The sequence below is a fragment of the Agelaius phoeniceus genome, chromosome 1 (assembly GCF_051311805.1).
Source record: "Agelaius phoeniceus isolate bAgePho1 chromosome 1, bAgePho1.hap1, whole genome shotgun sequence".
Taxonomy (NCBI): Eukaryota; Metazoa; Chordata; class Aves; order Passeriformes; family Icteridae; genus Agelaius; species Agelaius phoeniceus.
The window spans coordinates 156,312,507-156,337,408 of NC_135265.1; the positions used below are offsets into that span (position 1 = coordinate 156,312,507).

Below are 24,902 nucleotides of genomic sequence, written 5' to 3' on the forward strand. Positions count from 1 at the left end.
ATGCTGTGGTTCCTAGGATGTGGGTGCAGGTTGCCTGTATCTGCATGGGGAAGGAGAGGACCCTTGCTGGGTACAGGGCCCATTTCCAAAGCTGTGCTGTCCTGGTCATGCTCAGCTCTCACTTTGCCAAAGAATTCTGTTTTCTTAAGAAAATAAATACAGCACACCTTCCTGCTCTTCCCCTGTGCTCCAAATCCTCCTGGATTTCTCCTCAGGAGAAGAGCTGGGATTGCTCCTTTGACTTTCTATGGGGAGCTTTGAGCACAGGGGTTGAGGAGCCCAGCTGGGTCTCCCCTGAGTTAACACCCCTCAACAGGCCCCAGTGACTGTCACTCATTCCCTGTGTTCCTGTGGCTCTTGGGACTCATTTTGGGGGGAAGACACTGGCCAGGAACTGCTGGGGGAGTGCTGCAGAGCTGGAGCTGTGGGATGGGAATCCAGCAGGGAGGGTGCAGGATTGGGAGCAGTTGCTAAGGGCAGCTGATTTTTTTGGGACTGGGAAGAAAACTGACATTGGAGAGATGTAGGATGGTGGGAGGTGACACGTGAGTCCCAATGATGCAGTGTGACCCCTTAGAGACTTGCCAGGATAATATAATTCCCTGGCACACAGAGAAACATGTGGAGCAAGGAATTATATTATCAGACACTGTCCCTTCCCCATGGCACTCAGAGGGCTGCATGGCTGGCCTTGCTCTCCAGCCAGATAAAGGCCATGGAAAATCAGCTGCCCCAAAAGCTGGGTAGCCACCAGGATTCCAGGTAGGGGAGAGTTACTGGGTGAAATGCTCCAGGGGCTGTTACATTTGAGACAGCCCTGACTCCTGGAGTCCCGTGCCATGGTCCCTGCTCTGCTGTGCCCTCCTGGCCTGACCCCATCTGAGCACTCTCCTCCTCTCAGGGGCAGGAGAGCAGCAGAGGGGATGTGAGAAATGAGAGTGCTGCAGCAGCTCTGTGTGTGCAGTGTCACACCGTCAGAGCAAGGCTTGGCTTGGAAGGGGCCTCAAAGATCATCTTGTTCCCTCTCACTGAGCATGCTTGGCCTTGATGTGGTGATAGAACCAAAGAGCCAAGTCTCTGCTGGCTGTTGCCTTTGTTAACCATCAGAAGACCCCAGGAATCCTCCCTTCCCAATCCCCTGCACACAGAGCTGCTGCTTTCCCTGCTCCAGCTGCAGCCCTCAGCAGGGCAAAGTGCAGGCTCCAGGTGTGGAACACAGGGCAGACACAGCCGGTCCCAGAGCACCGGGGCAGGACAGGGCAGTGCCCTTCCAGGTGCACACCTGAGCACAGGTGGTGCCCCCAGGGCAGGAGCACAGCCTGGTGCTGCCTCTGGCTCACCAGGGTTCAGCTTGCTGGGGGATGGCACAAATCCTCCCTCCTTCCCTCACTCAGCCCGGTCAGGGCTCCTGCCTGCTCCAGCAAACAGGGCTTCCAGGCTCTCTGCTCACCCCCAAACCTTCCATCCAGCCTCTGCTCCAGCAAACAGGGCTCCCAGGCTCTCTGCTCACCCCCAAACCTTCCATCCAGCCTCTGCTCCAGCAAACAGGGCTTCCAGGCTCTCTGGTCTCCCCCAAACCTTCCATCCAGCCTCTGCTCCAGCAAACAGGGCTCCCAGGCTCTCTGGTCTCCCCCAAACCTTCCATCCAGCCTCTGCTCCAGCAAACAGGGCTTCCAGGCTCTCTGGTCACCCCCAAACCTGCCATCCAGCCTCTGCTCCAGCAAACAGGGCTCCCAGGCTCTCTGGTCACCCCCAAACCTGCCATCCAGCCTCTGCTCCAGCAAACAGGGCTCCCAGGCTCTCTGGTCTCCCCCAAACCTTCCATCCAGCCTCTGCTCCAGCAAACAGGGCTCCCAGGCTCTCTGGTCACCCCCAAACCTGCCATCCAGCCTCTGCTCCAGCAAACAGGGCTTCCAGGCTCTCTGCTCACCCCCAAACCTTCCATCCAGCCTCTGCTCCAGCAAACAGGGCTCCCAGGCTCTCTGGTCACACCCAAGGCTCTTTGGTCACACCCAAGCCTTTCATCCAGCCTCTGGGCCACCTCTTGAGTCTTCCCATGTTTTGGATTCCTACTTGCTGGCCATTCCAGCTTGAGTTTTACCAGCAGCTGTGCACATGTGCCCTGAACAGAGTGAGCTGGCCCAGTAAATACAGAATGTGGGGAGAGGCAGAGCAGATGTGCACTCAGGCCCAGGGCTTGGCCACACCAGCACTGACCAGCAGCCTCCTGTTCTCCCCTGTATTTCCCTGTGCTTGTTCCTCACCTCCAGTCCTCTTCCTGTTCTGCTAAACATCCCATAACAAGTGCTGTATATTCCCAAACACCTCCTTCAAGCTTCCTGCAGCCACTGGGCCCTTTCTGCAAGAGATGTGCTGAGACAGCCCCTCATAATCTCCATTTCTTCTGCAGACTGGTTGTCAGGCCTGGTCACGCTTCTCTAATGTGCTGATTCCTTTGTGTGATTGCCTTTGGTGACTCTTTGAGGGTCCATGTGCTGATTCCTTTGTGTGATTGCCTTTGGTGACTCTTTGAGGATCCATCTGGGGTGTCTGAGCCGTGTGTCTGTTACCTGCACTCCCTTAGGGGCTGTGCACCTGTGTGGTTCATTTGTCACCTTTCCTGCTTGGTGCCCTGTCCTGTGCTCAGCAGCCACTGCCCAGGTCCCTCTCATCCTTCCTCTTCCTGGGGCACGTGCCAGCTGCTGCCCTGGCATCCTTCTGGTTCATGCCAGGGGTGTCCTTTGGGGACAGTTCTCTCGGCAGAGGTGACGCTGGGCAGTTCCCAGGACAGCACTGGGCTGTCCTAATGAGAGCAGCACCCACAGCTATGGGTGGGACAGGGTGCTGGCAGGGTCACAGGGGGTCTGGACAAAGCCCTGCATGCCAGCTTAGTCCAGAAACTGCTCTCTGGGGAGGAGCTGGGGAGTTTCAATAATATTTCTGGGGATCAGGCACTGGGGAATTGGCCTACAAAGCCCAGTTGCTGTGACTGTTACAGTCATGTTGTTACTTCATGAGCTGATCAAAGCCCATCTTGGCAGCTCCTTTTTTCATGTCCTCTTTGTTCCTTTTGGAAAGCTTCTCCAGAACCTAATGGCTAGAAACCTTTTAATTTTCAGCTTTTTCCTGTCTAGTTTTGTTGTTCTGTCTGTGTTCTCTCAGCTCAGTTTCTGCCCCTTCTACATCCATGGAAAACAGTCACGTCCTTTGAGTTTCTAGGGAGGCAGTTTTAAATCTGAATTTTGTAGGAAAGGCTCTCTGTTCTTTCACATCTCCCTGTACCTGGGCTCACTTTTAAAGCCTCAGAGCTGGCTACCATGCCCTTGCCCAGCATGGGCAGCCAGTGGAGCAGTGAGCAGTGACAGGTCCTGTCAGCCACCAAATCCTGCCCGTGGTGTCCGTGTCAGGGCTTTGGGTGACTGATGAGGGCAGGTGCCTCAGTGACACGGCAGCAGCTGCTTCTGCACGTGCCTGTGTCGTGGCACTGCCGCTGGAAGTCTCTGTTTTGCTTCTCCCACACGGAGACATTTGCTGAGGCAGGTGGAACATCACCCCTGGCCTGTGTGATCCCCTGGAGCACCGTGTCAGGTGTGCAGGGAACGGGAAAAGGGGCAGGAGAGCCGAGCAGGAAGGGAACCGGGATCAGTGGGAATTCCCAGGCGCCCGTGCCCCTTTGCCAGGTCGGAGGGAGCTCTGGGGCACAGGTGCCAGCAGGACAGGGCTCCCAGGGCTCGGCCCTGACGCCAGCTTTGTTCCAGATCAATGGGGTAGACATGACAGAAGCCAGGCATGATCAGGCCGTAGCGCTGCTTACCGCGGCCTCCCCCACCATCGTGCTGCTGGTGGAGAGAGAGGGCAGGGCAGAGGAGCAGCCCGGCGAGGGGGGCTCGCCCCGAGCCCGCATGCACTCCCCGCCACCTCCACCGGGACCCGGGGACAGCCCGCCCGAGGAGACGCCCAGGAACCACCTGTGCAAGGGGCTGGAGGATCAGTACCCCATCGAGGTGAGCTTGGGGTAATCCTGAAAGATGGGTGTGGGATGGGGATCAGCCTGGAGGGTTATTGGGGCTGGAGGATCAGTACCCCATCGAGGTGAGCTTGGGGTAATCCTGAAAGATGGGTGTGGGATGGGGATCAGCCTGCTGGGTTACTGGGGCTGGAGGATCAGTACCCCATCGAGGTGAGCACAGTGTAATCCTCAAAGATGGGTGTGGGATGGGGATCAGCCTGCTGGGTTATTGGGGCTGGAGGATCAGTACCCCATCGAGGTGAGCTTGGGGTAACCCTGAAAGATGGGTGTGGGATGGGGACCAGCCTGGAGGGTTACTGGGGCTGGAGGATCAGTACCCCATCGAGGTGAGCTTGGGGTAACCCTGAAAGATGGGTGTGGGATGGGGACCAGCCTGGAGGGTTACTGGGGCTGGAGGACCAGTACCCCATCGAGGTGAGCACCATGTAATCCTTAAAGATGGGTGTGGGATGGGGATCAGCCTGCTGGGTTATTGGGGCTGGAGGATCAGTACCCCATCGAGGTGAGCTTGGGGTAACCCTGAAAGATGGGTGTGGGATGGGGATCAGCCTGCTGGGTTACTGGGGCTGGAGGACCAGTACCCCATCGAGGTGAGCACAGTGTAACCCTGAAAGATGGGTGTGGGATGGGGACCAGCCTGCTGGGTTATTGGGGCTGGAGGATCAATACCCCATCGAGGTGAGCTTGGTGTAACCATGAAAGATGGGTGTGGGAATGGGGACTGGCCTGGAGGGTTATTGGAGCTGGAGGTGTCATTTAGAAAGGATTGGGGTGAAGGGACCTGGAAGCCAGACCCACCCCTTGCCATGGGCTGGGGCACCTTCCACTAGCACAGCTTGCTTCAGGCCCTGTCCAGCCTGGCCTTGAATGCCCCAGGGATGGGGTAGCCACAGCTTCTCCAGGCAACCACTGCCAGGGCCTGGAAGGATTTCTCCCCAGTATCCCACCTAACCCTGCCCACTTTCAGGGAGAACCTATTCCCTCTTGTGTGAGCTTGGCTTTGGGGGCATGGTGTAATCCTGAAAGATGGGTGTGGGATGGGGACTGGCCTGGAGGGTTATTGGGGGCTGGAGGTGTCATCATGGAAAGGCTTGGGGTGGAGGGATCTGAAAGCCAGACCTGCCCCCTACCATGGGCAGGGACAGCTTCCCCTAGCCCAGCTTGCTTCAAGCCCTGTCCAACCTGGCCTTGAAAATTTCCAGGGATGAGGCAGCCACAGCTTCTGGAGCACCCTGTACCAGGGCCTGCCCAGCCTCACAGGGAAGGAAGGATTTCTCCCCAGTGTCCCATCTAACCCTGCCCACTCTCAGGTAGAACCTGTTCCCCCTTGGGTCGCTCCAGGCCCTTGTCCAAAATCCCTCTCCAGCTCTCCTGGAGCCCCATTCCAGCTCTTCTCCAGGTTGTAGAGTCCCACATGGGGAGCCCCCTTGTCCCATGGGTGTTCACCTTGTGCTTACCCACGCAAAGAGCCCTGACTCCGTGTTTGTCAGTGTTTGTGGTCTCCAGGTGATCTCCTTCGTTGTCTTTGACACTGCTTCTTGTTCCCTTCAGGAAATCCACCTGGTGAAAGCAGGGGGTCCCCTGGGCCTCAGCATCGTCGGGGGCAGTGACCACTCCAGCCATCCCTTTGGGATTCATGAGCCAGGTGTCTTCATCTCCAAGGTAGAGTCCCAGCAGAGCTGCTCTGGCTGTTCTGAGCTGTTGGTTATTGGCATTCAGGTGAGGGATTTGGATGTGAGTCCAGCTGTACAGGATGGATTTGTGAAATGAGGGCATAGGAGAGGGATGTGTGAAGGGTTATTTGTACTGCATGTGCTGCTGCTGCTGGAGCCATCTGAGGGCATGTAAAAGCCTCAGACCTTTCTAATCCATACTGAACCCTTTGGAGGGATCCCAGTCAGCTTTTGAAATTGCTGGGTTCAGGTTGGCCTTAGTGAGTCCTGGGAAGATGCTGGCATTGCAGGAAGCCAGCCATTACTGGGAAGGTGCTGGTGGGACAGTGTGTGGCTGCTCTGATCCCACGTTCCCATTCCAGTGGTGATGCCATGCAGGGGCAGCACACACCTGGCCACTGGCTGCAGCCCATTCCTCACAGTCCTGCACTTCCACACTCATGGGAATAGGGATGCTGGAGACAACATCCCTGCAGAGCCCTCTCTGCTTCCTGACTGCTCTTGTCACTTGGAGGTGCTGAACCTGACTGCTCTGACACCTGTGGCAGGGTTCACACCTTGCTAAGGGCTGTTTGGAGTTCTAGGAGTGATGCCTGCCAGGCCTCTTCCTTGGTGTGCCCATGGTTTTTATTGCAGTGCATCAGCAGGTCAGTGGGGCAGGGTTTGCTCTTCTCAAAGCCTGACTGACTCTTTCCCACCATCCCTACTTCCCACGTGCTCACAGATTTCACCCTTTCCTTGCTGACTCCTTTGTTTCACCAGGAACACAGGTTTGGTTGTGTGTTCAGCTCTCAGGAGCCCCTGTAGAGCACTGGGTGAGGACTGGAGCAGTCCTGGTGCTGTCAGTCCTGGTCACACTCACAGGCAAAATAATGGCAAGACTGGCACAGGATTGGCTCAGATTAAATTGGGAGTGTGAGAATAACATATGGAATAGCACTTGAAAGCACATTCCACTTCATTCTTTGCCAGTGCTCCCAGATGTGTCACCTCTTGGGGAATTTTGTCTGCAGAGAGGAGTCAGAACAGGCCTGCAGGGTCTGGAGGATGCCTGGGGACACAGTCACATCTCCAGGAGAGATGGACTGTCGTGGCTGAGACAGTCACAATATAAAGCAACACGCTCCATTCTCAGAAGGCTTCAAACTGTGTTTATTATAGCATCCATGCTTTTTATACATTCTGTTGGGATCCCAGTTGTGGGTTTCTTTGTGTCTGGATTCAAGGTACTTGAGACAATAATTCATGTTCAGACTCAGGTGTTTATTATTTCTAAACAATAAAACAATCTCACTACTGTGAGTTCAGCACCTTTTCATTAGAAGGCACAAAATGGCCAACAATCTCTTGTTACAAGGGCTTTTAAGACTAAACTGTCCAATTAAGAACTGACACCTAGATTATTTTCCCTTTTAACCCAATAAATGATCCCAAAGAGCCTCCAATGTGGACTTTTCTGCCCAATTACAAAATGCCACCCAAACCCGTGGAGAAGGAGGAAGAAGCAGCATGAAGAAAAAACCCAGGATGACACCCTGTGCCCTCCATCTTGCTGCCATCCACAACTCTGTAAAAATCCCAAACCCTCAATTTCTCACCCAGTGACACACCTACACTGCTCTCTATAATCTGTTGCACACTTTTGTGGATTCTGGTCAATCTTGAAGTCCAGGAAACTTTCTCCATGAATGAGGGTCACAGTCAGTGCTGCCCTGGGGGTCAGGACACCCCAGAGCAGACAGAGTGTGCTGTGGTGCACTGGGTGCTCTGGGTTTCCACAGCATTCTTACAAAACTCAAAAATTTACACTGTACTCATTAATCACAAGAGACAAACAATGTGCCTATGTCACAGACATCTTTTATGAAAAATCCTTTCCTTAGGATTTTCCCTCCTGAGAAGCTGAGAGGCCTCAGGAACAAAATGTAACCAATGGTTATCTGCTGCTGTGGAATGCAATAGGTAGATCTTTGATTGGCCCATGTTGGTTGTTTCTAATTAATGGCCAATCACAGTCAGCTGGCTTGGATTCTCTGTCCAAGCCACAAGCCTTTGTGATCATTCTTTCTTTTTCTATTCTTAGCTGGCCTTCTGATGAAATCCTTTCTTCTATTCTTTTTAGCATAGTTTTAATGTAATATATATCATAAAATAATAAATCAGCCTTCTGAAACATGGAGTCAGATCCTCATCTCTTCCCTCATCCTAAGAACTCTGTGAACACCATCACATGCTCATCTCTTATTTAACCTTCTTTCCTTCTTAGTTTTTGCATCAACAGCCTTGGTAGGAAATTCTTTCAGGGGTACCCATGGATCTTGTTACCAGGTGTCTTGGTTTGGATAGACAGGTGCCTGTTAAGGAAGGCAGGAGCCTCCCCTGAAATGCAGAATGTAAACCCTCCCCACCCCTCCCAATTGCTGTAAATTTTAAATTAACGGGCTGTCAGGCAAAAATATGGGAGCAGGAAATAACAGTTCTTTAATAGGGAAGGAAAAAAATAAAAGGATAAAATAAACAATGCAGTGCACTAGAACAACACTGCCAGAGTCAGAACCCAACCTGACACCCTGTGGGTGTTGGTAGCAGTCCCATTGGAAATGTGGCTGTAGCCCTCCTGCAGTGCCAGGGGTGGTTCCATTGGAGCAAGGGGGATCTGTAGAGAAGGATGAATCCTTCCTCTGAAGATCCAGGGGAAGGAGAGGCAGCTGCTGTTCCTCTGGGGAATCCCATGGAGAAGCCGTGCTGGTGTCTCCAAACCTCTGGATTATATCTGGGTAGCAATGCTTGGCTCCTCCCTCTGGGCTCACATCTCCCAATGGGATGCTGTAGTTCTTATCAGCCAGGGACATTCCATAGCTGTTATCAGCAGATATCCCCTCCCTGAGGGAGGAGTGAATGTGGTCACTCAAAGAGAGAGATAAGGCAAACTGCCCACTTGACAAAAGATAATCTGCCATACAGATGGTGATTGAAAACACCTTGCATTGCAATCTTCATCACCAGACTTCTCTCAGGCTGCCAGCAGTCTCTGTAAAGGCTCCTGCAGAGTGCCCAGCCTTCTCAGGAGGCGTTGCTGTGTCCATAGGTGATCCCGCGGGGGCTGGCGTCGCGCAGCGGGCTCCGCGTCGGGGACAGGATCCTGGAGGTGAACGGCACCGACCTGCGCCACGCCACGCACCAGGAGGCCGTCAACGCCCTGCTCTGCAACAGCCAGGAGCTCAGCATGCTGGTCCGCAGGGACCCCCCTCCCCCTGGCATGCAGGTGGGCTCTGGGGCAGGCACCTGGGGCAGTTCTTACCTGGGAAGATCAGGGATAGGGGACAGCCAGACTCATGGGATTTCCTGCTCCTGACACCTTGGGCAGGGCTCTGGGGCAGCTCTCACCTGGGGAGGTCTGGGATAGGGGACAGCCAGACTCCTGGCTGGGATTCCCTGCTCCTGACACCTTGGGCAGGGCTCTGGGGAGCTCTCACCTGGGGAGGTCTGGGATAGGGGACAGCCAGACTCCTGGCTGGGATTCCCTGCTCCTGACACCCTAGGCAGGGCTCTGGGGCAGGGCTCTGGGGAGCTCTCACCTGGGGAGATCTGGGATAGGGGACAGCCAGACTGCTGGGATTCCCTGCTCCTGACACCTTGGGCAGGGCTCTGGGGCACGGCTCTGGGGAGATCTGGGATAGGGGACAGCCAGACTCCTGGGATTCCCTGCTCCTGACACCTTGGGCAGGGCTCTGGGGCACGGCTCTGGGGAGATCTGGGATAGGGGACAGCCAGACTCCTGGGATTCCCTGCTCCTGACACCTTGGGCAGGGCTCTGGGGCAGTCACAGGGGGGTACTGGGGCAGCTCTCACCTGGGGAGGTCTGGGATAGGGGACAGCCAGACTCCTGGCTGGGATTCCCTGCTCCTGACACCTTGGGCAGGGCTCTGGGGCACGGCTCTGGGGAGATCTGGGATAGGGGATAGCCAGACTCCTGGGATTCCCTGCTCCTGACACCTTGGGCAGGGCTCTGGGGCAGGGCTCTGGGGAGCTCTCACCTGGGGAGATCAGGGATAGGGGACAGCCAGACTCCTGGGATTTCCTGCTCCTGACACCTTGGGCAGGGCTCTGGGGCAGGCACCTGAGGGAGGTCTGGGATAGGATACAGCCAGACTCCTGGGATTTCCTGCTCCTGACACCTTGGGCAGGGCAGTGGGGCAGTCACAGCAGGGTTCTGGGGCAGCTCTCACCTGGGGGAGGTCTGGGATAGGATACAGCCAGACTCCTGGCTGGGATTTTTCCTGCTCCTGACACCTTGGGCAGGGCTCTGGGGCACGGCTCTGGGGAGGTCTGGGATAGGATACAGCCAGACTCCTGGCTGGGATTTTTCCTGCTCCTGACCCCCTGTGAAGGCTGGTCTAGAACAGAGGCTGGATGGAGCTAAAGAATAAAGTAGGGGTTAAAAATAACGTAGATTTATTTGGAGACCTCAGTAGATCCTCCTTGGGCAGTGCAAGAGCCCAGCCAGGGCTACACCCAAGATGAACCAAAATGGTTACAAAAAATGGATGACCAGTCCTCACACTTTTATAAGTTTTGGTCCATTAGCACATTGGAGCTAATTGTCCAATTACAGCTTTAGCCCATGCAGTCCCATCCTTGTTTTTCTCTCTTCAGCCCACGGTGTTTGTGCTCTTGGGGCTGAGATTTGGATCATTTGTCCTTGGTCCCCAGCTGGAGCAGGAATTGTTTTGTCTCCCTGCTCTGTGCACAGATCTCACCATCCCCTGAGATGGAACCCAGACCCACACACTAAAGCAGCACAGAACCTGAAAAATAGAAAAGCCAAAACCTGAGGCACCACTCCTTTGGCAGAATCCAATCACTTTTAAGTGTGTCTCTAGCTGGGGCATGGTGAGGATCTCTTGCCATGGCTGTGGTGACTCTGTCATCAGGGAACAGAAAAGGGCAGGTCCTCTCCAACAGGAATAAACTGACAAATGAGGGATGGAGCTATTCCCTATATCTGTACCTAATTCAGGCCCTTTTCAGGGCATTTAGAGCTGTGGTCACTCCCAGGAGTGTTCCCTCAGCTGAACTTAGCCCAGAAACAAGGAGACTCCTCTGTGTTTCCAGGAAATTTGCATTGAAAAGGCTCCAGGAGAGAAGCTGGGCATCAGCATCCGGGGTGGAGCCAAGGGCCATGCTGGCAATCCGTTTGATCCCACTGATGAGGGCATCTTCATCTCCAAGGTACCAGAGCACCACCACCCCTGCAGGCACTGCCAGGGAGGAGGGTGCTGCAATGTGCTCTCAGCTTTCACTGGTGCACCATTCTGGAGGTTCTCCCTCCAGCAAAGGAGACAAATCCTTGTCCTTGCATATTTCCTCCTCTACAGCAGCTTCACAGCTTCTTATTTTACTTCCTGCTTGCCTTTACTTTGCTTTGTTTCTTCTCTTGTGTTTTTTTCTGTAGTGCAAGCCCACACATCTTTCCTTGTACCCACATTCCTGTTGGTCCGCCTGTGTCTGTCCTTTCCTGCCCACTCAGACATGCAAGGAATCCCTAACCTTTTCTCCTGTGCCTTGCACTGGCTGCGTGACTTTGTTCCTTTTTTAGGTGACTGCTTGTGTCACACAAAATTCTCACATCAGTTTTCCTCCAGAAATTACATGTTTTCTTGTTCAGCTTATGCTTATCATTTTATGCTCCTCCCAACCCTTTCCAAAAAGTTTTTATTGTTTTTTCTTTGCTGGCAGCAGAGCTCAGCAATGAGTGGTGTCATTTTGGTCTGGCTGATGACAAAGAGGACTCTGGGTGTTCACCCTATTGTCACTATTTTCCTTTTCAGCTGTTTTTCTGGGGGTAGAAACTGATGTGAGTTTTCCTCATGGCTGCAGACACTGCGTAATTGGCAGTCAGCTCTGATAACTGAGAATTGGTTGCTGCTGAGGCAAGGGAACATCCAGCATTTGTTGTTATGTGGCTGTAACTGTTTTATCTGAGTTCTAAAGATAAAAGAATAAATTCCCTCTTTCAGAGTGACAGTTGCATGTTCACCTGGGACATTTGTAACAGCAGGAAAAGAAAACCTGAGATTATTTTAACTGGCAGTGATTTTGAGAAGTTGGCTCTGGTTTGCTCCCCTGCAGCATTACAGGATTTAGGGGTGGAAGGTTCACAGTTTAGCCATGGCACTAAGTTGGTTTACCCCATCTCCCCTCCCTGTTTTTCCCAATACTTGTTGTTTTAGCCTGCAGAGAACCAAAATCCTGAACTTCCCTGCTCTCCCTTGAGCTATGTTACTCCCCTCAACCTCTCCTACCTGTCCTGTCTGGAGGGGTTTTCCTGCCTCTGCTTTTCCCTGGATATTTGTGGTAACCAGGAGACAAAGTTGTGCTTTTCCTCTTCTTCCTCTTTGCATGTCTGATCCCTGCCTCCTTCCTCCTTAGTTTGTCTTCATTTGCATTTCCATTGTGTCTCTCTCCCACCACAAAATGATTTCTCTTTCCATGAGACACATCATGATGTGACAGCTTTTCCTTCTCACCTTTCCTTGGTTACATGGAACCAAGAAGGCTTCTTCAGAAAGCTTCAAACTGTTTTTATTACAGCATGCATGCTTTTTATACATTCTGTCTATGGGGTACCAGTTGTGGGTTTCTCTGGGTCTGGATTGAAGGCACTTGAGATGGTAGTTCATGTTCAGACAGCAAATTTCAATTTCACCTTCTTTTATCTCACACAAAAAGATTCTTCAACACCTGTTCCCTCCACCAACCTGTACAGCTTCTTCCTGCTCTGCCCTCTCCATAGTTCTTGCAGAGCCTCCCCCTGCTTGCAGCTGCAGGCTGTTGTCCCTGTCCCTGTGTGTGCTGTCACCCCTCCCTGTCCCCAGGCTCTTGTGTCCCCTCTGAGCTGCTGCAGTGGCCTCTGGTGTAAGAGCCTAAATGAGAGATGCGGGACTCCAGGCAGCTCTCCAAAATGCAGTTTATTGTATCCAAAATGCGGTTTATCGTATCCAAATGCAGTTTATTGTATCCAAAATGCAGTTTGTTGTATCCAAAATGCAGTTTATTCCATCCAAGAGGTTACAGCAGGCCAGGGTCGTGGGTGACAGAGCTGTGCCTACAGATGTCAGCTCCAGCTGCAGGCAGGCCTGGAGACCCTTTGGTTTAGGTTACATTGCATTCTATACTTTTCTCTTGGTTACAATGCATTCTATGCTTTTCTTTGCTGAGCATCTTAATACAGTAGAACCAATCTATACCTTAACTATTATCTATAGCCTATCATAACTACCATGATTACCATATTCATGTTACTGTTCTCCAATCACTAAAAGTTAGTACATTACAGTTTAAGCTAGAAGTTGTTATTCAGTTTTCTTGCAGTAGAAAATTCTGAGACATTTGCTGATTTGCTTGCCTGTGCTCTCTTTCTGCTTGGTAAAAACATCTTCTTGTTTGGGGTGGGTTTATCCTTTGCTCTAAGGCATAAAAACCCCTTCTAACTAACACACCCTCTGCCTCCTTGGTTATCCAGTAAGACTGGCTCAGCAATTTTTTTCTTCTATATCAAAACTTGCTTCCATCTCTATTCCTTCATCAGACTCAACATTTAAAAATCTTTCTGCAAAGCATCCATATCGGTGAGGCTTCCTTGTCAAACTTTCATCCTTCCCAACACCCTGGTGTGTTGCAGGTGAGCTCCTCGGGGGCTGCAGCCCGGGACGGCCGCCTGCAGGTGGGGATGAGGATCCTGGAGGTGAACCACCAGAGCCTGCTGGGCATGACGCACACCGAGGCCGTGCAGGTGCTGCGCGCCGTGGGCGACGCGCTGCTCGTGCTGGTCTGCGATGGCTTCGACCCCAGGGCAGCTGCTGCCATCGAGGTGAGGCTGCAGGGCAGGGCTGGGGCCACCAGGGTCACCCACGGGGATCCCAGTGAGGCTGGGTGCCAGCTGTAGCACCGTGGATCCCAGTGAGGCTGGGTGCCAGCCAGGATCCCAGTGAGGCTGGGTGCCAGCTGTAGCACCGTGGATCCCAGTGAGGCTGGGTGCCAGCTGGAGCACCATGGATCCCAGTGAGGCTGGGTGCCAGCTATAGCACCATGGATCCCAGTGAGGCTGGGTGCCAGCCAGGATCCCAGTGAGGCTGGGTGCCAGCTGGAGCACCATGGATCCCAGTGAGGCTGGGTGCCAGCCAGGATCCCAGTGAGGCTGGGTGCCAGCTGTATCAGCGTGGATCCCAGTGAGGCTGAGTGCCAGCCTGGATCCCAGTGAGGCTGGGTGCCAGCTATAGCACCATGGATCCCAGTGAGGCTGGGTGCCAGCTGTATCAGCGTGGATCCCAGTGAGGCTGAGTGCCAGCCTGGATCCCAGTGAGGCTGGGTGCCAGCTGTATCAGAGTAGATCCCAGCAGGGCTGGGTGCCAGCTATAGCACCGTGGATCCCAGTGAGGCTGGGTGCCAGCTGGAGCAGTGTAGGGTTTAGATGGGAGATGCTGGTACCTATTTATAGTGAAACAAGGCGACCTCCTCTCAAGTTTCTGTGGTTGAAATGGCTCCCAAGGTGTTAGAAAGTCGTTTTCCTCCAGCTCCACAACCGAAGAAGAAGTTGAGATTTGTCAGTTCAAGGTTGTTTATTTTCTCTTATCTATTACATTCTTTCTCTGACCCACTGAGATCTGTCCAGCAGGTTGGGTTGTGGCACAGTCCCTGCCCTTGGGATGGTGTTCGTTTTTTACACTAAGAACTATGTGTACTTTATTTACAATAATTTTCCAATACCTATCACCTATGTTAGTCTGTCTCTATTCTAAACCAATTCAGAAGTGTCACTGTCACAGCAGAAGATAGAGGACAAGAAGAAGAAGGACAGGACATGCCCAGATTTCTCCATCTTGCCTCTTGAACCCCATTCTAAATCCCCAAAATTCTACTTTTTCACCCTGTGACAAATTAACTATCATTCTACTCAAACCCTTGTGGCTTGTAACTCTTCACACAAAGCTGGCAATTGTTTCCATGGGTTAAAATCCAAGGCACAGGTGTTTGTGACTCCATGCCAAGGTCTCTGAGCCCCTTGCCAGGGTCTGGAGCCCTCCAGGGCAGCCAGAGGAATGCCCTGGGTTCTGACAATCTGGAATGATTGGCATCTGACTCCAAGGCTCTGGAATGCTGAACACTCACTTTATTAAAACTATACTATGTTACATTATACAATATTAAAGAGAGATGCTATACTATATCACACTAACTACTGAAAAACTCATGACTGTCAACAGCCAGGACACAGCTTTGACCCAATAGGCCAATTAATACAAACAATCAGCACCAGAATCCAATTACCAAATTCCTTCAGGTAAACAACCTTCCCAACACATTCCATGTATGCAAAACACCAGGAGCAGCAAGCAGAGATAGAAATTGTTTTCCCTCTGTGCTTCTCCAGGAAAACACCTGAGAGAGGAAATTATGGCTCTGTTCAGAGACTGTGAATGCCACACCTGTTCCCTGGGTGGTGTTCAGAGGGATCCCTGGAAGAGGGAAGAGACAAGGATCTGATTCCATGTTTCAGAAGGCTGATTTATTATTTTATGATATATATTATATTAAAACTATACCAGAAGAATAGAAGAAAGGATTTCATCTGAAGGCTTGCAAAGAATAGAAAAGGAAAGAGATGGAATGATAATAAAATCTTGTGATTGACCAGACAGCCTGATACAGCTGGACTGTGATTGGCCATTAATTAGAAACAACCACATGAGCCCAATCCCAGATGCACCTGTTGCATTCCACAGCAGCAGATAATCATTGTTTACATTTTGTTCCTGAGGCCTCTCGGCTTCTCAGGAGAAAAGATCCTAAGGAAAGGATTTTTCATAAAATGTGTCTGTGACAATTGCCCAGTAAGCATCTGCTGTGGAAAAGTTGTGTGGGTAAATGTTCAGGCAAGGGAGTCAGGTGCACACACCACACTCACATGGCTGGCTCAGCAAAGAGAGGCAGAAGGGCCTTTTGTGGGGTCAGTTCCAGCAAAGGTTTATTGCAGCACACAGGAGGGAAATCAGAGACAAAAGACAAGACCACATGCTCTGCACAAGGTTTATTGTCCCTATTGTCACTGTGGTATTAGGGACAGGTGAATGAGGTGGCACAGACCCCTGTGTTCTCCCAAGTTTATTAGACACCACACATTCTTTTATAGACAGTTCTGACAAAGCTGGGCCTGGTTGGTCCCCAATCAGCACCCCTCACCTCATTGGCTAATTAGGAACAACACATCTGGTACACTTCTCACAAGTAAACAACATGTTCAAGCTGCAGAGATTAAGGACTGTTTTAATTCTTCCTCTGAGCTTTCTCAAAACTTCCCAGAGCAATTCCTGGGAAAGTTTATCTGACTCTATCTCTGACCAGACTGTCAGCATCCACAGGTTTAGGTAGGGGCAGGTATGGGGATAGGGCAAAGAGCACTGGCCTACAGGGAGGACAGGGCTGACCACCAGGGATACCACAACTGCCACAGACATCTTTTATAAAAGTCCTTTCCTTAGGATTTTTCCTCCTGAGAAGCTGAGAGGCCTCAGGAACAAAATGTAAGCAATGGTTATTTGCTGCTGTAGAATGCAACAGGAACAAAATGCAAACAATGGTTATCTGCTGCTGTGGAATGCAACAGGAACAAAATGTAAGCAATGGTTATCTGCTGCTGTGGAATGCAACAGGTAAATCTATGATTAATCTCATGTGGTTGTTTCTAATTAATGGCCAATCACAGCCCAGCTGGCTCAGACTCTCTGTCCAAGCCACAAGCCTTTGTTATCATTCCTTCCTATTCTATTGTTAGCCAGCCTTCTGATGAAATCCTTTCTTCTATTCTTTTAGCATAGTTTTAATGTAATATATATCATAAAATAATAAATCAGCCTTCTGAAACATGGAGTCAGATCCTTGTCTCTTCCCTCATCCTTGGAGCCCTGTGAACACGGTCACACACAACCAATGATGGAACAGGGAAAGGAGAAACCACGAGATTTGGGACATATGGGGAGAGGAACTGGGGTGGATGCAAGGCTCCATGGAGGAGGAGCCCTTTCTGTCCACCTAGGTGGGGAGAGCTCTGTGGTGGGTTTTTCCAGGCAATGCCCCGAGGATTTCCCTGAGGGAGAAGGATTCAGGGGATTCCACACTTCACAGAATGCTGATTTTCCCCAAACTTCTGCTGTGGATTTGTTTGGTTTTTTGAGGTTCCAGGTTTCAAAGTCCGACCTTTGATGTGAACTGGAGGGGGTCTCCAGTCCAGAAAAGCAGTGGTCCCTCAGGACTGTCTTTCTCCTGCTGGTTCTGTCTTTCTCCTGCTGGTTCTAGAACTCTTCCACAATAGCACCGCACTGAAAAAAATAAGTTTTCAAGCTCATTTATGCCTACTTTTTCTTGGCCAGTGTTGCAATTACAATGAATGGTCTGGCTCTTTATTGGTGTTCATTGTTCCCCAGGGGTAGAACTTGCCTGGAGCAATCCCATGCCCTCTCAGATTTCTGCTTCCAAGGCTTAGCTAGTGAGCTTTTGTATTCTCCAGCAGAACATGAAGCCAGTCCCTGTTCACCTTATCCCCTTCTTGCACCTGGATCAATTTGAATTCAGCTTACTTAGACCTTGGTTTCCTCAAACAATTGTCAGCCTAAATGGCAGGGATGGAGCTGGATGCTCTTCAGGTCCATTCCAACCCAAACCAGTCTGGGATTCTATGGAACAAGGTTCCCAGTTGTTGGAAGAGTTCTGTGTCTGCCTTGCTTGGGGCTGTCCTGGTACTCTGTGTGTGGGAGGCTGGAATAGGGAGTTCCTGGGATGAATTCTGTGGCTCCACCAGGTGTGATGATGTGCTGTTTGCTCTGCAGATGTCCCCAGGAATCATTGCCAACCCTTTTGCTGCTGGCATCGGGCGCAAGAACAGCCTGGAGAGCATCTCCTCCATCGACCGCGACCTGAGCCCCGAGGAGCTGGAGATCCTGCAGAAGGTGGGTGTGGGCTGAGCTGGGAGCAGAGTGGGAGCACTTTCTGCAAGTCTCTGGTGTCTCCCGTGGTGCATGGAGCCTGCAGAGTGCTGTGGGCATGGCCTGGGATCAGCACGAGGATCAGGAACACTCTAGGATGGGACTGTGACACCTTGGTGAGGTTCCAGGTGCTGCAGGTTTGGAGAGAGCACAGGGTGAGGCGGCTCTAACTCTGCTCTCTCCTAGGAGATGGAAATGGTGAGAGAAGCCACTCAGTGGGAGAGAGAAGAGATGGAGAAAGTGGTGAGAGATCATTTGTGTAGCAGAATGTGTTTGTGGCAGTGGCTCTGCCGAGCCTGTGAGTCCCCAGGAAGGTGTCATAGGTTATCTCTGCCCCACTGTAGTGCCATGGGGAGCTCCAGAGCTCTGCCCCATTGTCATTGCAGCTCTGGATCTCTGCCCCCTTGGCAGTGCCATGGGGTGGAGCTCTGGACATTCCCTCTCTGTGGTTCGCTGCTCTGTTGCCCTGGCTGCTCTTGGGCTGTGCTGCACCTCCCTGTGCACCTCTCTGGTCTCCCTGGTGATGTTCCTGTGGTATACATCAAAACCACCCTTGTAACTTGCTGGTGCCTCCTGGCCAAGCTGCAGCTTCCAGAAAAATGGCCAATGAGCTTGGAAGTCCCAAATTTAGTCAGTCACCCTGTGACTGGCAGAGGTTTTGTGAGCAAAGATGAGAACACACAGCTCTGAGCTGCTCTGAGTGGAGAAGTGATGCTGTTGGTCAGACACAGCTTTGTGCTCCTCAGTTCACATGGCCATTTCTCTGCTTTGCTGTGGGAGTTTTGTGTCTCTGTCTGCTGGCTCAGCCTTTCACAGAAAGAGAATTTCACAGGAGAATTTCACAGGAATGGATCAGCAGACTCAAGCCTCTTGAGGACGTAGAGTTTCCAGTCATCCCTCTTAAAACAGTAATTTATCCAGTCAGAAGAAGAGGGAAAACTGAATTCTTCAGTGTTGTCAGTGGGGAATCTGCTCTCCTGGCAGAGGTGTGTGTACATTTGGAGGTGTTCTGTCTGGCTCCTGGTTCAGATGCACCTGAAGTTTCCCTGGGCTCTCTCTGCAGCTGCGGTTCCTGAGCTCGTTCGCGTTTGCTGCCCCCGAGAGCAGAGTGAGGGTGGCAGTTGTGGGTGGAAGGGGAATGGCCTCACAGAATGATCCCCAGCCTGACCCAGCTGAAGGTGTCCCTCATTGCAGGGGCTGGACAGGATGGCCCTGGAAGGTCTCTTCCCACCCAAACCACCCTGATTAATTTGGGTAGCAGGGACCTCACCCAGAGAAAGGCAGTTCAGATCAGACTTAGGTTTTTCCTGTAAAATGTCTCATTCCTTGCCTGGGAAGGAGCTCAGTGTGGTTTGATGTGGTTTCAGCAAACTTGATTTCATTGTTTTTCCGTCTGAGCAAAGGATATTCCAGCCAGTTTTAATGTGGGCAGTATATGGATTTGAATATGGATATGTGGATTGAAATGCATTCCAGGAGAGCTCAGGTGCTGTGGGTCAGTATCAGCATTCCTAACACCTGTGAATATAGCAGGTGTGGCCCCAAATTCTGCTGCTGGGGCTGAGCAGGTGCCATTTGTTCAGGCTCAGGTAAAGAAAGACTTTGCCAAAATTTATACTGAGATTATTTAAAAATACTTTGGTAAAAAAAAAACCAAAAACCCAGAGAAACATTTATGATTGGTGAAATAGCCTTGGCCATATCTCATTTTTAAAAAGCTGATGTATTTTGGTGCCCCTTCCCTTGGTGTGCCAGGAGGAGGCAGCAATGGATTCTCCAGGCTCCCTGGACCTCCTGGCATCCTGAGGCCCCTGAGCAGAGACATGTCTTTCTGCTGGGCCTTTTCAACCTTGAATCTGGGATTATGTCTCTAAAACTGCTTGTGATGATTAAATTTGTCCCAGTGGTGGAGCCAGCACTCCGTGGTGGCCATTGAAATACTGAAGGAAGTTCCTGACCCAGTGCCAGATCCCTGGTAATTTCTGTCCCCATTTTTGGAACGTTTTTCTTGCCCTTCAATGTTTCATATTCATTCTTGCACAAGAGCAATGGAGGCCAAACGTGTCTCCAGCCCACAGCAAGCTGTGAACTGATAACTGGGAGGAATTATGCCTTTGTTCTACTCGTGGTGGAAGTTTTCAAACCCATTCACTGCTGACACCTCCTGCCTCCAATTCTCTGATAATCCAGTTTCCAGTAGAAGTGTCAGTGACTCTGAGTCTCTGTGGACTGATTCCTGCTGCTCCCTCCTGCCTCTGTGGCTGTAGTTATGTTTTAGTCTTAATCCAGATCTCCCCCAGCCTTTGTCAGAGATGGATTTGGAGCAGAATCTGGAGCCACAAATTTGTGGGAATTTGGAGCCACAGCTCCATCTGGGCTGGCTGGTGCTCCTGTCACTCCTCAGAGTATGAGCTCAGAGAAGAGCCACACACCACATTAGTGTCACCTGGAGCCCTCACCCTTCAGAGGACTCTTGGTCAAAACAAGCATAACCAGGTTCAGAATAAACTACCTTGAACATCCCTCAGTATCCTCTTGGTGATCCTCCAGAGCATTAGTGACTCCTCAGGCTGCTTATCCTTGCTTGGAGCTCACAGGGTGCTGTGGAGCAGTGGGAATCTGTAGTGCATGGAATCTGTTATAGAGCAGGGCCCAGGTGCTCAGCAGAATTTTCAGCTGATCCCTCTGAGCTGCCTCCCATGGCTCAGGACTTCTGGACCATCTGGTTCCTGCCTGGGGAGAGCAGCTGGGAGGGCTCCAGGGACAAGAGGAGGACGCTGCTGTGCTGTCCCAGGCCTGGCTCTGCCCACAGCTGCCAGGTGACAAGTCACAGAAATATCAGTGCCCACAATCAGTGCTTAGGACAACCCCCCCTAATGCCCCTGCAGCCTGGAGCAGCCCATGGCTGGGGCTTTTGGGATGATGAGTCACTGGTCACTCACTCCCTGATGCCCCTGCAGTGCTGAGTGGCAGCTGGTGCTGAGCCAGGACCTTTCTGTCCCTTTGGATCGTTGTGTCTGTGGTGCTGTGAGCCAGCAAGGCCTGTGCTCTGTGGGTTTGCTTTTCCATTCCCTCCCAGCCTGTCCTGCCTGGGCTCCATCAAGGTGTCTCTTCCAGTGTGATGGTGTTCACAGGGGTTCCTGGATGAGGGAAGAGACGAGAATGTTGACTCCATGTTTCAGAAGGCTTGATTTATTATTTTATGATATATATTACATTGAAACTATACTAAAAGAATAGAAGAAAAGGTTCTCATCAGAAGGCTGGCTAAGAATAGAACAGAGAAGAATGATGACAAAGGTTTGTGGCTCAGGCTCTCTGTCTGAGTCAGCTGGGCTGTGATTGGCCATTAATTACAAACAACCACATGAGACCAATCCCAGATGCACCTGTTGCATCCTATAGCAGCAGATAACCATTGTTTACAGTTTGTTCCTGAGGCCTCTCAGCTTCTCAGGAGGAAAAATCCTAAAAAAAAAGATTTTTCATAAAAGATGTCTGTGACATTCCAGCAGTGAGCAAACCCCTCCTCTCCCTTGGTGTGGATTTGCTTTTCCATTCCAGTGCTTTTCCATCAAGGTGTCTCTTGCAGCAGTGAGCAAATTCCTCCTCTCCCTTGGTGTGGTTATGCTTGGGGACACAGTAGCTCTCTCACTTTGCCCAGGATTGTCCCTAGAGGATCCTGGGGACACAGTAGCTCTCTCACTTCCCCAGGATTGTCCCTAGAGGATCCTGGGGACACAGTAGCTCTTTCACTTTGCCCAGGATTGTCCCTAGAGGATCCTGGGGACACAGTAGCTCTCTCACTTCCCCAGGATTGTCCCTAGAGGATCCTGGGGACACAGTAGCTCTCTCACTTTGCCCAGGATTGTTCCTCAGAGGATCCTGGGGACACAGTAGCTCTCTCACTTTGCCCAGGACTTTCCCTCAGAGGATCCTGGGGACACAGTAGCTCTCTCACTTTGCCCAGGACTGTCCCTAGAGGATCCTGGGGACACAGTAGCTCTCTCACTTTGCCCAGGACTTTCCCTCAGAGGATCCTGAGGACACAGTAGCTCTCTCACTTTGCCCAGGATTGTCCCTCAGAGGATCCTGGGGACACAGTAGCTCTCTCACTTGCCCAGGACTTTCCCTCAGAGGATCCTGGGGACACAGTAGCTCTCTCACTTCCCCAGGACTTTCCCTCAGAGGATCCTGAGGACACAGTAGCTCTCTCACTTTGCCCAGGACTGTCCCTCAGAGGATCCTGGGGACACAGTAGCTCTCTCACTTTGCCCAGGATTGTCCCTCAGAGGATCCTGGGGACACAGTAGCTCTCTCACTTTGCCCAGGATTGTCCCTCAGAGGATCCTGGGGACACAGTAGCTCTCTCACTTTGCCCAGGACTGTCCCTAGAGGATCCTGAGGACACAGTAGCTCTCTTACTTGCCCAGGATTGTCCCTAGAGGATCCTGGGGACACAGTAGCTCTCTCACTTCCCCAGGACTGTCCCTCAGAGGATCCTGGGGACACAGTAGCTCTCTCACTTTGCCCAGGACTGTCCCTAGAGGATCCTGGGGACACAGTAGCTCTCTCACTTCCCCAGGACTTTCCCTCAGAGGATCCTGGGGACACCTGCTCTCCCTCTCCTCTGTGGCACCCAGATGTTCTTGTTCTTGTCCTTTCCTCTGGCAGTAACAGCTCCCAGTTCCAGCTCCTCCCTACCCAGTGCCAGTGCTGGGTTCCTGCTGCCCCTCTCCTGGTGCTGGCACTGCCCCTGTGTCCCCTGAGCAGCCCTGCCCAGCTGTGTGACCTCTGTGCCTCTCTCTTCTCTCTGCTCTGGCCCTGTCTGTCTGTCTGTCTGTCTGTCCCACGGAAGGAGCGGATGCGTAGGGAGCGGGAGGCGGCCACGCAGCAGCTTGAGGAGGAAGCAGAGGTGAGCAGCACAGGGGAAGGGCTGAGAGGCCCAGGAAAGGGCTGCAGCTAGGCTGGAAGGCTGGGGAAGTCCTCAAAAAGAGTTTGTTCCCCAGAGCTTGTGTTCTCCACTCCCTCCCCTAAGAGAATGTGGCTTTGGGGATTAAGACATCAGAACTGAAGAAATGTGTAAAGGGATTGAGGAAAATGGGCTGGGTTAGAAACCTTGGCTCCTCTTTAGGGTTAGAAAGGCAATATGTGGGAAGCAGAATGGAACAAAGTTGTACAGTGAGTGTGAGTTAAGGCTGGAAAAAGGAGCTGTAGAGAAATTGCAGGTTTGCATTCTCACACGTGCCCAGGTCCATCATTCCCAGTGCTGTTGGAGCAAACAGGTGGGTATGGCATGTTCCTGCTCCATCAGGAGGTGGAAATGGGGCAGGAGGAGTGCAGGGATCTGAGCAGCAGTGGGTGCCCAGGGGTGCACAGGGACACATTCCCTGTGGGGTTTCTCGAGCCTGGCTCCTGCCACGAGTTCATGTGGTTGTGCTTTGAACAACTCCAGCTCTTGTTCCAGGTAATGGCAGCTCTGATGAGTTTGGAGATAAGACCTGGGTTATTACCAGGGTGGTTCCCTTTTCATTGCCCTTTCTCATTGATTTCGTTGACTTTGGGCCTGACCTGTTCCTGGTTTTTCCCCCTCTCCAGAACGTCCCCAGCGAACCCCTGCGCCTGGACTACAGAACCCTGGCAGCGCTGCCCAGCAGTGGCCTGCAGAGAGGCAACCGTGCTGTGAGTGGGGGTCCTGGGGGGCTGTGGAGGGGGGGTTCCTGCAGGGGAGGCACTGAGGGGCTGTGGAGGTGATTCCCAACAGGGAGGGGCTGTAGAGATGTGATTCCCAACAGGAGAGGCACTGAGGGGCTGTGATTCCCAGCAGGGGAGGCACTGAGGGGCTGTGGGTGTGATTCCCAACAGGAGAGGCACTGAGGGGCTGTGATTCCCAGCAGGGGAGGCACTGAGGGGCTGTGGGTGTGATTCCCAGCAGGGGAGGCACTGAGGGGCTGTGGGTGTGATTCCCAACAGGAGAGGCACTGAGGGGCTGTGGAGGTGTGATTCCCAACAGGAGAGGCACTGAGGGGCTGTGATTCCCAGCAGGGGAGGCACTGAGGGGCTGTGGGTGTGATTCCCAACAGGAGAGGCACTGAGGGGCTGTGATTCCCAACAGGAGAGGCACTGAGGGGCTGTGGGTGTGATTCCCAACAGGAGAGGCACTGAGGGGCTGTGATTCCCAGCAGGGGAGGCACTGAGGGGCTGTGGGTGTGATTCCCAGCAGGGGAGGCACTGAGGGGCTGTGGGTGTGATTCCCAACAGGAGAGGCACTGAGGGGCTGTGGGTGTGATTCCCAACAGGAGAGGCACTGAGGGGCTGTGGGTGTGATTCCCAGTAGGAGAGGCACTGAGGGGCTGTGGAGATGGGGATCCCAACAGGAGAGGCACTGAGGGGCTGTGATTCCCAGCAGGGGAGGCACTGAGGGGCTGTGGAGATGGGGATCCCAACAGGGGAGGCACTGAGGGGCTGTGATTCCCAACAGGGGAGGCACTGAGGGGCTGTGGAGATGGGGATCCCAACAGGGGAGGTCATGGTCCCTCCATCACCTGCCCTCCACCTGTGCCATGGTGTGGGAGGTTGTCATGATCCGTCCTTAGGAACGGGGTTCGTGATGGTTCATGGGTTGATCTCAGGGTGCAGAAAGAACCAACACGGCACAGGAGATTTGCAGTGATAATCAAAACAAATGCACCTTTATTGAATGACCACAGCAAAATGTGATAGAGGGATTAAGGGGAAGAAAAAGATGAGAAAGAGAGAAAAGAGAGAGAGAGAAAGAGGGGGATAGAGCTACCAAACAGAGACGAAGTCCTTTGGTCCAGTCCAGTCCAGGATCCACCTGTTACGTCAGGGAGATCTCAAAATCTCTGGCTAACTCAGCGGTTTTTATTGTGATAATTCTATTGGAAATTGTGAGGTGGGGGAAACAGATACAATAAGGAATAGATGTAACAGGTAGTCCATGCTCTCAGCAGTAAACGAGAGCCATTGTGTTCTTGGTCCAGCGGTCACAACCTGCAGGCAAACATCTCGCTTTGGTCAGCTTGCCTCCCCCACACACCTGCCCCGGGCTGGGGGTTTCAGTCCCTGTCCCTGGGAGGAGCAGAGGGGCCTTTTCACATGGGGGTTCCGTGTCTCAGTGTTTGATGGAGGAGCAGA

The 24,902-nt window shown here is 52.2% G+C and overlaps 1 protein-coding gene across 24 annotated transcripts in view; it reads left to right on the top strand.

Moving 5' to 3' along the window:
• The window catches only part of SCRIB (scribble planar cell polarity protein), a 143,763-nt gene that overhangs the window by 76,892 nt on the left and 41,969 nt on the right, over positions 1–24,902 (top strand). For 16 of the 24 annotated variants that reach the window (XM_077190247.1, XM_077190208.1, XM_077190296.1 and 13 more), the window contains 9 exons: positions 3,759–4,004; positions 5,582–5,692; positions 8,792–8,968; positions 10,819–10,935; positions 13,388–13,576; positions 17,589–17,708; positions 17,931–17,987; positions 22,603–22,659; positions 23,343–23,426. In XM_077190247.1, the coding sequence (XP_077046362.1) occupies positions 3,759–4,004; positions 5,582–5,692; positions 8,792–8,968; positions 10,819–10,935; positions 13,388–13,576; positions 17,589–17,708; positions 17,931–17,987; positions 22,603–22,659; positions 23,343–23,426 (1,158 nt within the window). The remainder of the gene's footprint in view (positions 1–3,758; positions 4,005–5,581; positions 5,693–8,791; positions 8,969–10,818; positions 10,936–13,387; positions 13,577–17,588; positions 17,709–17,930; positions 17,988–22,602; positions 22,660–23,342; positions 23,427–24,902) is intronic. The other 8 variants (XM_077190223.1, XM_077190260.1, XM_077190285.1 and 5 more) reach the window with 3 other exon arrangements.